Here is a 14,738-nt window from a genome sequence, read left to right on the forward strand (position 1 = left end):
CATTTGGAGTTTACTTTTTGCTTGTGTTGTGAAACAAGAGTACCACTTCATTTTTAATATGTGGATTTCTACTTGTTCCAGCATCATTTGTTGAAAAGACTATGCCTTCTCATTCTGGGGGGATCTTGGTAGCTTTACAATAAATTGATTGACTGTAAGCATACTGGTTTACTTCTGATTCTCAGTCTACGCCACTGACCTGTATATCTAACCCTATCCCAAGTACCACATTGTCTTGATTATTGTAACTTTGTACCTGAGAAGTATGAATTCTTTTTTTTTAAAGATTTATTTTATTATTTATTACATATACAGTGTTCTGCCTGCACTAGATCTCATTATAGATGGTTGTGAGCCACCATGTGGTTGCTGAGAATTGAACTCAGGACCTTTGGAAGAGCAGTCAGTGCTCTTAACCTCTGAGCCATCTCTCCAGCCCCCTTCTTTTTTTTTTAAAGAGTGATTTATTTATGTATTTATATGAGTGCTCTATTTGCATGTATTCCTACATGACAGGAGAGGGCATCAGATCCAATTATAGATGGTTGTGAGTCACCATGTGGTTGCTGGCAATTGAACTCAGGTCCTCTAGAACAGCAGCAATGCTCTTAACCGCTGAGCCATCTCTTCAGCCCCAAGAAGTGTGAATTCTTTAATTTTTCACCCCCAGGAATAAACAAGTATTTGGGGCTTTTTAAATATACATATGCATTCTAAACTAAGTTTGCTGATTTCTACAAAAGGAGCAGAATAATCTGATGGTGAATATATTGAAAACATATAACAATTAGCTTAATATGAGCATGTAAACGATATTGTCTTTTGATCCATAAACATGTGATGTTTTCTCATTTAGATGATCCTTTAATTTTTTTCAGCACTCCACGGCAGAATATACAAATGTTGTATTTATTCTGCTAAATCTAAACATTTTATTCATTTTTAATGAAAATATAAATGGAATTATTTTGTTTTTACTTGCTAATGTATAAGGTTACCACAAAATTTTGTATAACAATCTAGTACCTATCAGCCTTACCAAACTCATTTGTTCATTCTAATAATGTCTCTTACTTATATATATGTAGATACCTTAGAATTTTCTATATACAAGATCGAATCATCTAAAGTGAGATAGTTTTACTTATTCCTGTCCAATCTAGATACTTCCATTCCTTCTTTTAAATTTATTTTTAAGTTATATGTGTATAGGTAATTTGCTAGCATATATCTCTGTGTACAACTGTGTTCCTGGTGCTCTTGGAGACCAGAAGAGGACATTAGACTCTCTTCTATAACTTCTGTAACTAGAGTGACAGATGGTTGGTTGTTAGCCACTGTCTGGGTATAGGAATCCAAACCAGGTGGCTCAAAGAGTACCAATGCTCTTATCTGATGAGCTACCTCTCCAGCAACTACTTCTGCTTCTTTTCACTACCTAACTGCCCTTGCTAGAGCCAACACCAAGGAACTTGAGTCAAACCTCTATCTCACCAGCTTAAGCAAGAAGAAACTATCTTGTCTTATTCCTAATCTTAAAGAGAACATGTAATCCTTCACATTTAAAGATGATGGATGTTACCTGCATTTTACAGATGCCTTTTATCAAGCTGAACAAGTTCCATTTCAATCTTAGTTTTGCCAGGTGGTGGTGGCTCACACCTTTAATCCCAGCACTCAGGAGACAGAGGCAGGCAAATCTCTGCAGCTAAAGGCCAGCCTGGTCAACAGAGCAAGTTCCAGGACAGCCAGGGCTACAGAGAGAAAGCCTCTCTTGAAAAACCAAAAAGCAAACAAAATATCCTAGTTTGGTTTGTGCTTTTATTATAAAAGAATGTAGATTATCCATTCTGTCTGTTTTATAATTTTATTCTACTAACATTGTATATTATATTACTTTGATTTGGCACACTAAACTAATTTTATAATCTCAAAAAACCCTACTTAGTTTTTAGTTATTCTACCTAATTATAAAAATGAAACTTGGCTTAATCTCAGTATGTGGAAACCCTGGGTAATAGATAATGAACACTCATTTTGATAATAACTCAAAAAAATATAAGGTAGATGCCAGGTGGTGATGGCACACCCTTTAGTCCCGGCACTGGAGAGGCAGAGGCAGGCAGATCTCTGTGAGTTTGAGACCAGCCTGATCTGTAGATGGAATTCAAACACAGCAAGAGCTATGAAAAGAAACCCTGCCTCAGTGTGTGTGTGTGTTGGGGGTGGGGTTAGAATAAGGCCTCTACATGTACATGCACACCTGTGCACTTACACTCAAGAAAATATATATATGTACACATACTATACACACACACAAAGACATGAAAAAAGAAAAGGGGGAAAATGACATTTACAAACATTTTTCACTAGATGCTGTAGATTTACAATCTCATTTCTCCAAAACTCCTATTAATATTTAACTGGGAGGCTGGAGAGATGACTCAGCAGTTAAGAGCACTGTCTGCTCTTCCAGAGGTTCTGAGTTCAATTCCCACATGGTGGCTCCCAATCATCTATACTGGAATCTGATGCCCTCTTCTGGTGTGCACGTATACATGCTGATAGAGCACTCATCTATATAATAAATAAAGCTTTAAAAAAAAAAAACTATTTCACTGGCATTTTAATAATATTTGGATCTAGGATCTTTAAGTACATGAGTATAGAGCCATCATGAATGGATTAATGCCTGTCTAGAGCAATGGTTCTCAACCTTCCTAATGCTTGTGGACTTTAATACAGTTCCTCATGTTGTGGTGACCGCCAACCATAAAATCATTTTTGTTGTTACTTCATAAGTGTAATTTTGCTACTGTTATGAATCATAATGTAAAATATCTGATATTTCCAATGGTCTTAGGTGACCCTGGAAGGGGTTGATTGACTCCCAGGGGTCATAACCCACAGGTTGAAACTGCTAGTCTAGAGCATTGCCTTGACCCTAACTACATTCTCTTTTTGCCCTTCTCTAAATAGTATCTTTAAACTTTGTGTGTCTTTTTCTTCTCTTTTGATATTTTTCAGAATGTAGTCTTGGCTGGCCTGGATGGAACTCATTATGTAAACCAAGCTGGACTCCAACCCATGGAGATCTGCCTGCTTCTGCCTCCCAAGAAATGGAATTAAAAGTGTGCATCATCACTGCCCAGCTGGTGGCACACATCTTTAATCCCAGCACTTGGGAGGCATAGGCAGGTACATCTCTGTGAGTTTGAGGCCAGCCTGGTCTACAGAACAAGTTTCAGGACAGATAGGGCTACATAGTAAGACCTTGTATCAAAAAAACAAAACTCCTCATATTTAAAAAAAAAAATTAAAAACCTCCAAAAACAAAAGGTAACTAACAGCACAATAAAAGCCTGGCATTTTTTACTTCATTTTGTATCTCTCTTTTACTTTAGTTGAGATTCTGTTTAACTCTACAAATAGGCATGATAATCATGGATACCTAGCTTGCCTCATCTCTCTTTAAGAATGAAAGCAGAAAGAGTATTCTACCAACAACTTTTCCAATGTCTAGTGCCCAGAAAGGATCCCAAAAGACCCACACATTGTCCTAAACCTGCAGTCACCTGATTTGCAGGAATGGCCAAGCCTTTAAAAAAAAAAAAAAAAAAAAAAAAAAAAGATGCCCCACGCCTAAATAAGAGCAGTCATCACTGGAGATAGAATGTCCCCTCAAGTAGTAAGAATTTGTCTGAGGTCACTCAACAATACCAGAACTGAGACAATGATCAACCAGCCAGACCATAGCATGACTTCATTATACATTCCCCTTGCCCCTTGCTCCCTGCCCCAGTTCTTCCTCTAGTTAAACCTAAAATTCATGTCATTACACAAATGGCCTGAATGTCTATTTTTATTAAAATCCTTTCTTGTCTTTTCACCATTAAAACTCCTTTCTTTGTGGCAAGTGAACAATCTAACATGTTGGGACATAGCTAGCAAATCAAAAAAATAAAAACTGGTCTGGAGAGATGGCTCAGCAGTTAAGAGCACTCAGTGGCTGCTTTCCAGAGAACCCAGGTTCAAATCCCAGCACCCACTTTGCAGCTCACAACTGTCTATAATTTTATTCTGGTCCCATGACGGAGACTGAATGTCATCCTCTGACCTCTGTGGGCACCAGGCACATGTGTGATGCATAGACGAACATGCAAACAAAACACTCAGTATTTTTTAAAATAACAAAAACAAACCCCCAGAAAACTAAAGAAGCATTGTGATGTGCTAAAAAACAAACAAACAACAACAACAACAACAAAACAACAACAACACAGACTAACAGAAATGTATAAGAACAGTCTCTGAGGTACAGACACTAAAACATAAGGGATTTGGTCAGGCATAGTGGCACATTCCTTCAATCTCAGCAACAGTCCTCAAGGCAGTCTCAGCAGTCCTGTGAGTCTGAGGCTAGCCTATATGCACATAAAATTCCAGGCCAGCCAGTGCTATATAGAGAGAGATCTGTGCTATGTGAATATGGATGAATCTAACTAAAATAAAAGTAAACAAACAAATAAATTGATGTTTTAAAAGAAGGAATAAAAACTAAGACTTATAAAAACTTTTAGGAAAGATGTTACTTTTAATTCAAGTTAGGCAAATAAAATTCTTTATGTTCTACTTGAGGAAACAAATTCTTTGAATCAATTTTCTACAAGGTTTCTTATTTTTTTCCTAATCTAAACAAAACTCAAAAGAGAAGCATCTGTAAGAAATTAAAAGCTTCAATATATTTATTATATTTTATCTAAAAAGTAAAAACACACACTCAAACTGATGAGTACAAAAAGTACTCATCAGGAACCAGGAAGAATGTGCACAGCAATCAGTAGTTTGAAGCAGAAGGACTACTACAAGTCTAGGGCCAGGTCAGGCTACATTGTGTGAGCCCTGACCTACCAAACACGCACTTTAGGTAACTTACAAAAATCTTTATTAAAAGGAAGAAACCATACCTCTTTGAAGAATCTCTGTACGATGGATAGCCCAAATTCTCTTTGTTCCTCTTCAATGGTAACTTCATATTCTGCCTGATTAGAGAAATTAGGGAAAAGATAAAGATTAGTGACCTACTCACCAACAGTGTTTCATAATGCTTTTTATCATCTGACCTATGAACTGACATGGTACCCTCAGAACCAGAGAGCAGTTCTATGGGTTACATTTAAATAGTTCTACAAGAATGTAAAGCTAATCTTGGTCCTTATGTCAGTGAGAGTGGATGAGTTAATCTTCATTGTCAGTTTGGACTGGATTTAGAACCACCATGGAAATTTATCTCTAGATGTTTCTATGAAGGTGTTTCTAGAAAGAATAAATTGAGCAAGAAAGACCTACCCTAAGGGTAGATGGTACCATCCCGCAAGCTAGAGTCCCAGGCTGAATAAAAAGGAGAAATCAGGGCTAAAGAGATGGGTCAGCAGTTAAGCACAGTTACTGCTCTTGCTAAGGACCCAGGTTCAGTTCCCAGAACTCACATGGTGGCAAAAAATAACCTGTAACTCCATTTCCAAAAGAAGCATCTTCTGGCTACCAGGGACACCAGACATATATATGGCACAAATCTACACAAACATGCAGGTATTCACACATAATTCTTTTTTAAGGAGAAAGATAAAGAGAAGCTTTCATCCCTTGCTGCTTTTTCATATACAAAAAGTACTCATCAGGAACCAGGAAGAATGTGCACAGCAATCAGTAGTTTGAAGCAGAAGGACTACTACAAGTCTAGGGCCAGGTCAGGCTACATTGTGTGAGCCCTGACCTACCAAGTGCGGCCTAGGCTGGTGTGGGCTACACAATGAGCATCTACCTCAGAAATAAAGAGGAGGAGGGAAATAGGACATCAAGACAACTACCAACTCTGCCAGATCCAGTTTTTAATATTAAAAAGCACAAAGTTGGACAGTGCAATCCTGAAATGAATTACTTACCACTGCATCCAAGAATTCAATGCACCTCTTTAGATCTGGTTTTGTATCACAGAATTGTCTGAAAAGAAGTCTTCCCATTGGCTGCTTGTCACAAAGGCTGATAAAATCCTTTTCTGGGTAAAAGGGAGAAATAAACATAGTAGTTACTACCCACTAAATGCTGTTCTGAATCTACATTCTATTTTCACTTAATACAATGAAAATCAAAAATAGTATTTATATTATTATTTCTAAACTACTGTTCTGTTTACTAATTTTAATTGAGTTATCTCCTTTAAAAGACACAAGCAGGGGCTGGGAGAGATGTTTGAGTTGGTAAAGTGCTTACTACAAAAGCATGAGGATCTGAGTTCATATACCCAGCACCCACATAAAAACCTGGGCATGGTGGGGTGTTCTTGTAATCCCAGGGCTGAAGAGGTGAAGACAGGCAGATTCCAGGGGCTCACTTGCCAGACACTCTAGCTGAATTGCCAAGCTTCAGGTTCAACAAGAGATTCTGTCTCAAAAAATAAGGTGGAGAATGATCAAGGAAGACACCTAACATCCAGCCTCCACATGCACATACACAAACAAGCACAAACACATAACACACACAAATATAAATAAATAAATAAATAAATAAACAAACAAACCAGAACAAAACAGGCAGAACTGATTGTGGTGGCACATGCTTATAACCCCAGCACTCTGGAGGCTGAGTCATTGAAGGCCGGTCTGAGTTACGTGATGAGACCCTCTCTCAAGAAATAAAACCAATCAACCAACACTCAGGCAGAGCCAAAGACAACTAGAACTTGTAAGGATTTGCAAAGCCTAACTTGAAACAGACTGTTCTTCTCTACAATGAAATATATAGGAGATGGACAAGCCCTGACGGTGGCCATCCACCAGGAAGGCAGGAGCATAAAGGAACTTTCTACGACTGCATTCACCCTGGGTATCTAGAATATTGCATATGTAGCAATGTACTAAGTCAGAACTTTAAAAACATCCTGCCATATTTTTTATACTTGCAAAGAAAATTTAAAATATTTATGCTTACTGATTTGTTTGCTCTTTTATGATTAATGATTTTAACTTCCCCTTTTATGGTTACTTTTTTTTTCTCTTTTCCATAAAAAATATTGTATCCCTTGCCTCTCCTTACCTCAACAATACTGTTATGAGAATAAGGTCCTAATGTCCCAGCATTGGGTCAAACAGAAAATAAAACAAAAGCATGTCTAGAACAAGTCAACCTTCAGCAAGAAATGTTCAGTAGCAGGGAAGGCAAATAAGAACAAAACCTAATGATATACATGGCTTAAAATGTAACAATTACTTTGTGGTTTTGTTATGAGTCTCACTAAGTAGTCCTGGCTGGCCTGCAACTTCCAATTTAGACCAGGCTAGCTTCAAACTGACAGATCCACCTACTTCTGCTTCTGCCTCCTGAATGTTGGGAATAAAGACCAGTACAACTGCACAGGACCATTATTTTGTACACTTATTAAAAACAAAAGAAGAGAGGGAGTGAGAGGAAAGGTAGGAAAAGGGAAAGGAAGGGAATGGAGGGAAGGAAAAAAATGTGGAGGTGGGGAGGAGCTATTCCCTAGCAGTGGCTACACTGGTTGGTTTTTGTCAACTGGACACAAATCTTACTAGACGTAACTAGGAAGAGGAAAATCTTTCTTAGATTTATTTTATGTGTATAAATGCTTGGAAGTCATAAGAGTGCACTGGATCCCCTGAAATTGCACTTACAGATGTTTGTGAGCCACTGTGTGGGCGCTGGGAATTGAACCCAGGTCTTTTGTAACAGCAACCAGAACTCATAATTACTGAGCCATCTCTCCAGTCCCAGGAAGAGTAAATCTTAATTGAAAACATCTCATAAAATTGGCCCATAGATAAGTGTATAGGCCATTTTCTTGATTAATGATGGATATGGGTGAACCCTGCTCATTGTGGGTGGTTCCACTCCTGGGTATATGTGAAAGAAAACTGAGCAAGCCCTAGAAAGCAAGCCTATGTAAACACATGACTCAAAGTAAACAGCTTTCTTCCACGGCCTTTGCTTCAGTTTTTACCTCAGGTTCCTATCCTGCGTTCCTGCCTGATTAGCTGGTTTTCCAAAAGTAACTCTAAAGTTAAGTGAACAAACCATAGCAAATCCCTCCAGAAAAGAGCTTATTAATATCAAGTAATTCTGGAAGTCTAAGCCATTCCAGTTTTAGATCATTGGGTTTAAGAATGGAAATGTCTAGGCATGGGAGCTAGGGATTAAGTTCAGTAGGCAGAGTGCTTATATAAGATGCACAATGCCCCTGGGTTCCATCCCTAGCATTATATACACCATGTATGGCAGTATAAACCCATAATCTTAGCACTTGGGAGGCAAAAGCAAGATCAGAAATTCAAGGTCATTTTTGTCTACATAGCAAGCTCAAGGCCAGCATGGCCTACATAAATGCACATCTCAAAAAATATATCTAAAGAAAGGATTGAACTGTGTACATTTATTTATTTATTTATTTATTTTTAAGTCACTATCAACTAGTGATTTAATTCTCTAAGAGAAGAGAGAGTTCAAAGAGAGACTCTGTCTCCACCTACAGGAGAAAATCTGGATGGTACCCTGAAATGTCTAAGCCCAGAGGAACTTGTAAGTTTCCCTAAACAAAAAATTAATTGCTGAGAATCAGGCTACCTCTTCCTCTTCACACTCCCTATTTTCATGACACTGTCTGTGATTGGTATTAAGAGGCCATTCTTCTGACAACTGTAGCTCAGCCTAAGTTCTGACTGAGTCTGTTCCTGTTGTGGTTATTTTTTAGCCTCTTAAGAGAAGAGCAGAGAACAAGAAATCTCAATCTTCAATTTCCCTCCTCAATGGGGTCAACAATGAGAAAGGTTTGTCTTTGATGTAAATTATTTGAAGTATTTGTGGGGCGCTGTGTTTTGGTTTCTTTGTAAATTCAGTTATGTTACATAAATAATTCTGTTTTAATCCCAACTATGAGATTTTAGTTTGAGCTTTAGTTTGTCCACAGCTGTTAATTGTCTTGTATGGGGCCTGGCTTTTGCCAGCTGGTAATGGCCTACCTTGTGCCTTGTGCAGCACTGCAGCATAGAGAGAGGCGTGGTCTAGGGCTTTGAGAATATAAAAAGGAGAGCCCGGAAAGAGCAAGTGTGGCACGTAGCAGTTTAAAAAGACAAGACAAACGGTGTGGTTTGACAGAGAGAAACACTTCCAGGTACAGCTTGGAAGAGACTGCCGACTGCCTTTTCTCTTTACTGAAATTGGTAGAGCCCTAAAAGAACCCATTGATCCTAAACAGCCGGGAGAAGTAAAGGGGTCTATGCCCCTCTTCCCACTAACCTTCTTTCTCCTACTTAGGGCTAGGGAGTTGGAAGGGAGAGGCTTTAAGGAACCCCAAATAAAAGAGTTTAAAATCAAGCACTACAGGGCCCTGTCTCTATCTCATGCACATTGTACTCTGAGATCTAGAGCACTTTCGCCATTTCACATTTCCCTCGGAGGACACTGTGCTCCCTCAAGCACTTCCCTCAACACGTTTCCTCTTAGTAATCTAACACTTGCTGGGCCTGAGCCAGGATAGTAAGAATGCAGAGATTGTTACTTTCTCCTTCTGAGTTATTTGGACAGCAGTCTCAGAAGCCAAGAATGCTTTGAAAATGGGCAGCTCTAGATTTCTGGCCTTCAAGGCCCATGAAACAGACAAGCCAAAAAGAGGTACCAAAATGGGACTTGGCTGTGGTCATGATAACTACCTACATCAGCCTGGACACTTGGACTTGGAGTCAATCAATTTCTAGTCCAGACACTGTAATTCATAATTGCTTGTTAACTTCAGCTCCAGGATATCCAACACTCTCTTCTGGCCTCCACAGACACTGCACTCTTGTGCAAAGAGACATTTTTAAAATTTTTTAAGATTAATTTGTTTTTAATTTAGTTGTATGGGTGCTGTGCCTGCACATATGTTTGTGCACATGTGCATACGGCCTGAGGAGAGCAGAAAAGGAGTCTAGATCAGGAGCTACAGACAGTTGTGAGCACCATGTGGATGTTGGGAACCAAACCTGAGTCTTCTGTAAGAGCAGCAAGTGCCTTTAACCACTAAGCCAACTCTGTAACCTCAATATATACTGGTTTTTGTTAATGAAAAAGTCAGCAATAATCTTTCATAACTGCACTCTAGAAAATCTAAAATCTCTCCTACACACAAAAGACCAATGAATTTATGCGGATAATTTATCAGAAAATTTCTAACGCAAATATAGACCTGAAGAACTAGTAACACCTAAGTAGTGATGCAGTGTCAGACACAAGAAAGCGCTACTTACTCACCGATGGAGGATCTTAGCTCATTGCATTGGCTGACTGGAGGCAACTTCAGGAGTTCCTTCCATTTTTTACTACGACCAGTCTTTTTGCTAAATCCTGTTAAATTTGAAAAAAAAAAAAATAAGGATTTATATTTCAAATTGTGCTTTGTTTTTACTTTTGAGACAGGGTCTCACTGTGTAGTCCAGATAGGCCTTGAATTCTGGATCCTTCTGTATTAACATCCTTTATGTTAGAGTTACACAACTATAACATCACACCTAGCCAAAAAAAAAAAAAAAAAAAAAAGGCTTTCTTTATTAAAACATATATAGAGAATATACAATGGAAAATACTTTTTTCATAGTCAAAAATATCGTATTGTAAGCAACTAATGTTTCATCAAAGCAATAGTAACCCTAACTAGCACAAGGGCACTCATGATGGAACTGGAATGGACAAAGAGCTAACCGGCAATGTTTTTAAAAAACCTGTTATAACTGAAACTTTCCTTAAGTCAGAGAAATCAAATCTTAAACACTCTGAGAGACTTTCATCCAATTGTGTAATGTAGCTTAAGTGTCAACTAAGACTCAGAAAACTGGGAGGAAGGCCAAATTTCCTTGAGATTTGGTGAGCTCTGTCTCCAACGCAGTGGTTTGTTAAACTGTGAGAACATTGAACGTTGACCAACCTCAGGAGAAAGCTCTGCTACAACAGAGGAGGCAGGTATAGGCCCAAGAGCTCTTTCAATCATCTGTGCTCCTCACATACTCTATTACAAATCTCAAGACTAGAAGCTCTGAATTCAACAAGCCCACTGTCCAGAACACCTTACGTTAACATGTTCAAAGCATTCACTACTTTCTCCAACAAAGTCTGCCTTAAAGAATAAAAAATAAAAATAGGGCTAAGAGAGATGGCTCAGAGGTTAAGAATACTATCTGCTCTTTCAGAGGTCCTAAGTTCAATACCCAGCAACTAATGGTGGCTCACAACCATCTGTAATGAGATCTGGTGTGAAGGTGGACATGAAGGCAAAACATTGTATATGTAATAAATAAACAAATCTTTTTAAAAAGTAAAAATAAAAAATTAGCAACCAGGCAAGGTGATACACACCTGTAATCCCAGCACACGGGGAAGTAGAAGCAGGTGGATCTCTGTGAGTTTGGGGCCAGTTTGGTCTAGAAAGTGAATTTAGGATAGCCAAGGCTATAGAGAGAAATCCTGTCTTTTAAAACACCAAAATAGTAATAATAATAAATTAAATTAAATAAAAAATAAAAAATTAGGGGGCAGAAGAGATGGCTCAGTGGTTAAGACTGCTCTTTCAGTAGACCTGGGTTCAATTTCTAACACCTACATGGAAGCTCACAACTGTCTGTAAATCCAGTTCCAGAGGATCCAACACCTGCACACAGATACACAGACAGGCAAAACAACAATGAACACAAAATTAAAAAATCATAAAAATGTTTAAAAATAAAAATAAACATTTAATAAGCATTTGCTAGTGAAAATGAATGGTACTGCTTCAGCAGCAGCCACATCCCTAATGTAAGAAGGCCATGCCACACAGACTAGATCCATCATCCAGCAAAGATGGTCTGATCTTCACAGGTATGCCCAAGAAGGACAAGGTTGCCACTGAGTTTAAGTCCACTGTTTCCTTGTCTTGGTATTCATGGACAGGTGACTTCTAAGATCTCAGGCCTCTGGCTTCCAGAGAGATTGCTCCTGTGGAGTTTAAATAGGCTCATTCATCTAGATAGATGTCAGGCCTGTGAACAGGGCTCAGTATTCCTTTCCTTCTTTTTGAGGGTATGGTTTTCCTACATCTGTGGAAAATCCCAGTTCCATATCCTGGGCAAGTGAGGGAACAAGTTTAGATGGTAGGCTTTGCTTGTCTCTCTCCCATTCTGTCTCTCTATGGTGCTGGGGACTTAATTGCTAGATTGGGTCAGTGAAGGATCTGATAGAACGATTGAGAACCAACCCCAAGGAGGTAGGTGTATATGTGTGTGTGTGTGTACCCAAACACACAGCGTTTACAGTTAGAGTTGACAGTTATTCTATCTCCTTGTGACACTTCATCAAGTACATATGAGGGCGCACGGGATCTGAACTCTGGTCCTCGTGTCTGTGCAGCAAGAACCTTACCAACAGACGATCACCCAAGGTCCCATCTTGTTTTTGAGATAGCATTTCTTGTTAGGACTTGGGCTTGCCAATTATGCTAAAATGGCTAATCAGAAAGTCCTCAGGGCATCTATCCGTCTCTGCCTTTCCAAGGCTGGAATTATAAACATCATGCCCTGGCTTTTTGCATAAAGGCTGGAGATTGAACCCAGGTTCTTGTGGGTTTTTAAAACAGATACACCAAGCTGGGTGTGTTGGCACATGCCTTTAGTCCCAGCACTCAGGGAGGCAAAGGGATAGAGATCTCTTTGAATTCCAGACCACCCTGGTCTACAAAGTGAGTTCAGGATAGCCAATGGTACATAGAGAAACCCTGTCTCTAAAAAGGAGAAGAAAAAAAAACAAAAAAAAAACCGATATACCATTATCTAATCTCTGCAACATTGTAATATTCCCATTTTTCAGACACTGTACCCAAATATGAAGGTAGAAAAGGAAGAAACGCCTAAAATTGTTCAGATCTGATTTCCATTAAGGAGCTCCTTCCAGGACCAATTTAGAGTTTGAAGTGAGGGACAAGTTGAACAGTCAAATGTTCTACTGAGAGAGAAAAGAGTGCATACTTCTCAGTCTTTCTTAGCTGCCTTATAAAAAAAAGCCAAGCCCTGGTTCTCTTCCCACTCATTCTTAGTTCTTCTATTCAAAATAGTATTAGTACGCACAAACATTGAAAGGGTGATAACTTTTTTCTTTTTTTCGCAAATGTTTGTTTGAATATACCTCTAGCTTCCACTACTCAGTAGTTTGAAGACATGCTATGAAGCTTAGACTGCCACTGAACTTAGAATCTTCCTGCTTCAGCCACCTCTCACTGCTCTTTACTCACAGGAGTTTCAAAGTGCTTCCTTTGGTATCTAATTCTAGACACCACTCACTACAACTTCAGGAATTTCTTAAAACGTTTCTTTTTTAAGAAAGGTTTTTTAAGGTTAGGTTTCCAGTGTTGAAGAATCATGATTCTTCCTCCTGAAAAGCACTTGGGACATAAATGGACTTTTAATGGTGCTACAAACAATTTTTTAAAGGAACAAACAAAAACAAGGATCAAAAACATTTCTGTTACTCATTAGTTTTTCTCAAAGAATGTACTAGTCGGAGTTCTGTGGAATGAACACGTTTAAGCTTCGCATGCATCTCCGTCCCAGGTACCTTTGCCTGGATAATCCAGAAATTCTAGGAAGTATGCATTTCAAACCTTTCCATACTCTTGTCTTTCAGATTAGCAATGCTGAGGATGGGATGGAATTCAGCCCCTACTGCATTTTAGGCAAGCGCTGCTTTTTCAAAACACAACAAAGGTTAGCCCAGACTGACCACTTGCTGACACCAGGGCCAAGCAGCAACACGAACACAGAATTGGTTCCAGTAGGATAAAAGCTCAGTTAAGAGGACAATGTGCACGACCCCCCGAGATCAGGATTCTCTGAAGGACTGGAATTCCTAGAAAGCACTACCTGCAGGGAGACCGGGCGCCTGGGATGCACCCACCTTGACGAGCCTTCAGCAGCAGAGTGTTGGCCATGATGTTCTCGAATTCCATTAACCGCCGCCGAGGCCGCCGGCGGGGCGGCCTCGGAGGTGCAGCTTTTCCGGGTGAAGGCAATGGAGACTGGCCGGGAGGAGACTCTAGAGCTACAGGGGTTGGGACAGGGGCAGGGGCAGCGGCGGGGGCACCCGCAGCCGCAGCCGCAGCCTCCGCGCATACCTCGTCCTGCGGGGGACAGGGCTTCTGGATGCTGGGTGGCTGCGACCGTGGCGTCGAGCGCGGCCGCCTACGCCGCTTCTTCTGCTGCTTCTGGAGTCCCAACCTCTGCCACCAGGAGCGCCGCCGCCGCCGCCGCCGCCGTCGCCGCCGTGGAGAAGGTGAAGTCGGGGTAAGTCCTCCACCGGTTCCAGCTAAGTTGACGTTCGGGCGAGGAGACTCCACTATCGGCGCCGGCGCGCGGTCGCTCAGCTTCCTCCCAGCATTATCGCTCGGGCCCAGGGCGCGTAATTTTCTCCTCAGCGCCGGGTCCTGGGACGGCACTGAGTCTCCGCTGGGTCCCACCCCACACTAGCCCGAAGCTCACTAACCCGAGAGCCGTCTCCGGCGGCGACGGCTACAGCAGCCGCCGCCGCCGCGGCTGCCCGGTAACTCGCACGGCAGCCTGGCCCCGGCTAACGGTTTTCCTCCAGAGGGAGCCCGAGAGCTCCCCTCGGGGCGGTGTCTGAGGAGATTGTGGCGGCTCACGGGGCACTACAGATCCCATAAGGCCGAG

General features: G+C 40.5%; 1 protein-coding gene across 20 annotated transcripts in view; it reads right to left on the reverse strand.

Moving 5' to 3' along the window:
* The window catches only part of Grk4 (G protein-coupled receptor kinase 4), a 64,760-nt gene extending 50,437 nt beyond the window's left edge, over positions 1-14,323 (reverse strand). For 10 of the 20 annotated variants that reach the window (XR_009585062.1, XR_009585061.1, XM_060365470.1 and 7 more), the window contains exons 1-4: positions 13,969-14,152; positions 10,303-10,395; positions 5,946-6,058; positions 4,968-5,042 (exon numbers count right to left, since the gene is read on the reverse strand). Coding sequence is in view for 18 of the 20 variants with exons in the window: in XM_060365470.1 (XP_060221453.1) it covers positions 4,968-5,042; positions 5,946-6,058; positions 10,303-10,395; positions 13,969-14,020 (333 nt within the window). In the remaining 2 variants the exon portion in view is untranslated. Of the gene's footprint in view, positions 1-4,967; positions 5,043-5,945; positions 6,059-6,315; positions 6,445-10,298; positions 10,396-13,968; positions 14,153-14,185 lie in introns of those variants that run through there. The other 10 variants (XM_060365471.1, XM_060365465.1, XM_021643682.2 and 7 more) reach the window with 7 other exon arrangements.
* Positions 14,324-14,738: the final 415 nt, after the last annotated feature.

Source organism: Meriones unguiculatus, chromosome 12 (assembly GCF_030254825.1).
Source record: "Meriones unguiculatus strain TT.TT164.6M chromosome 12, Bangor_MerUng_6.1, whole genome shotgun sequence".
Lineage (NCBI taxonomy): Eukaryota > Metazoa > Chordata > Mammalia > Rodentia > Muridae > Meriones > Meriones unguiculatus.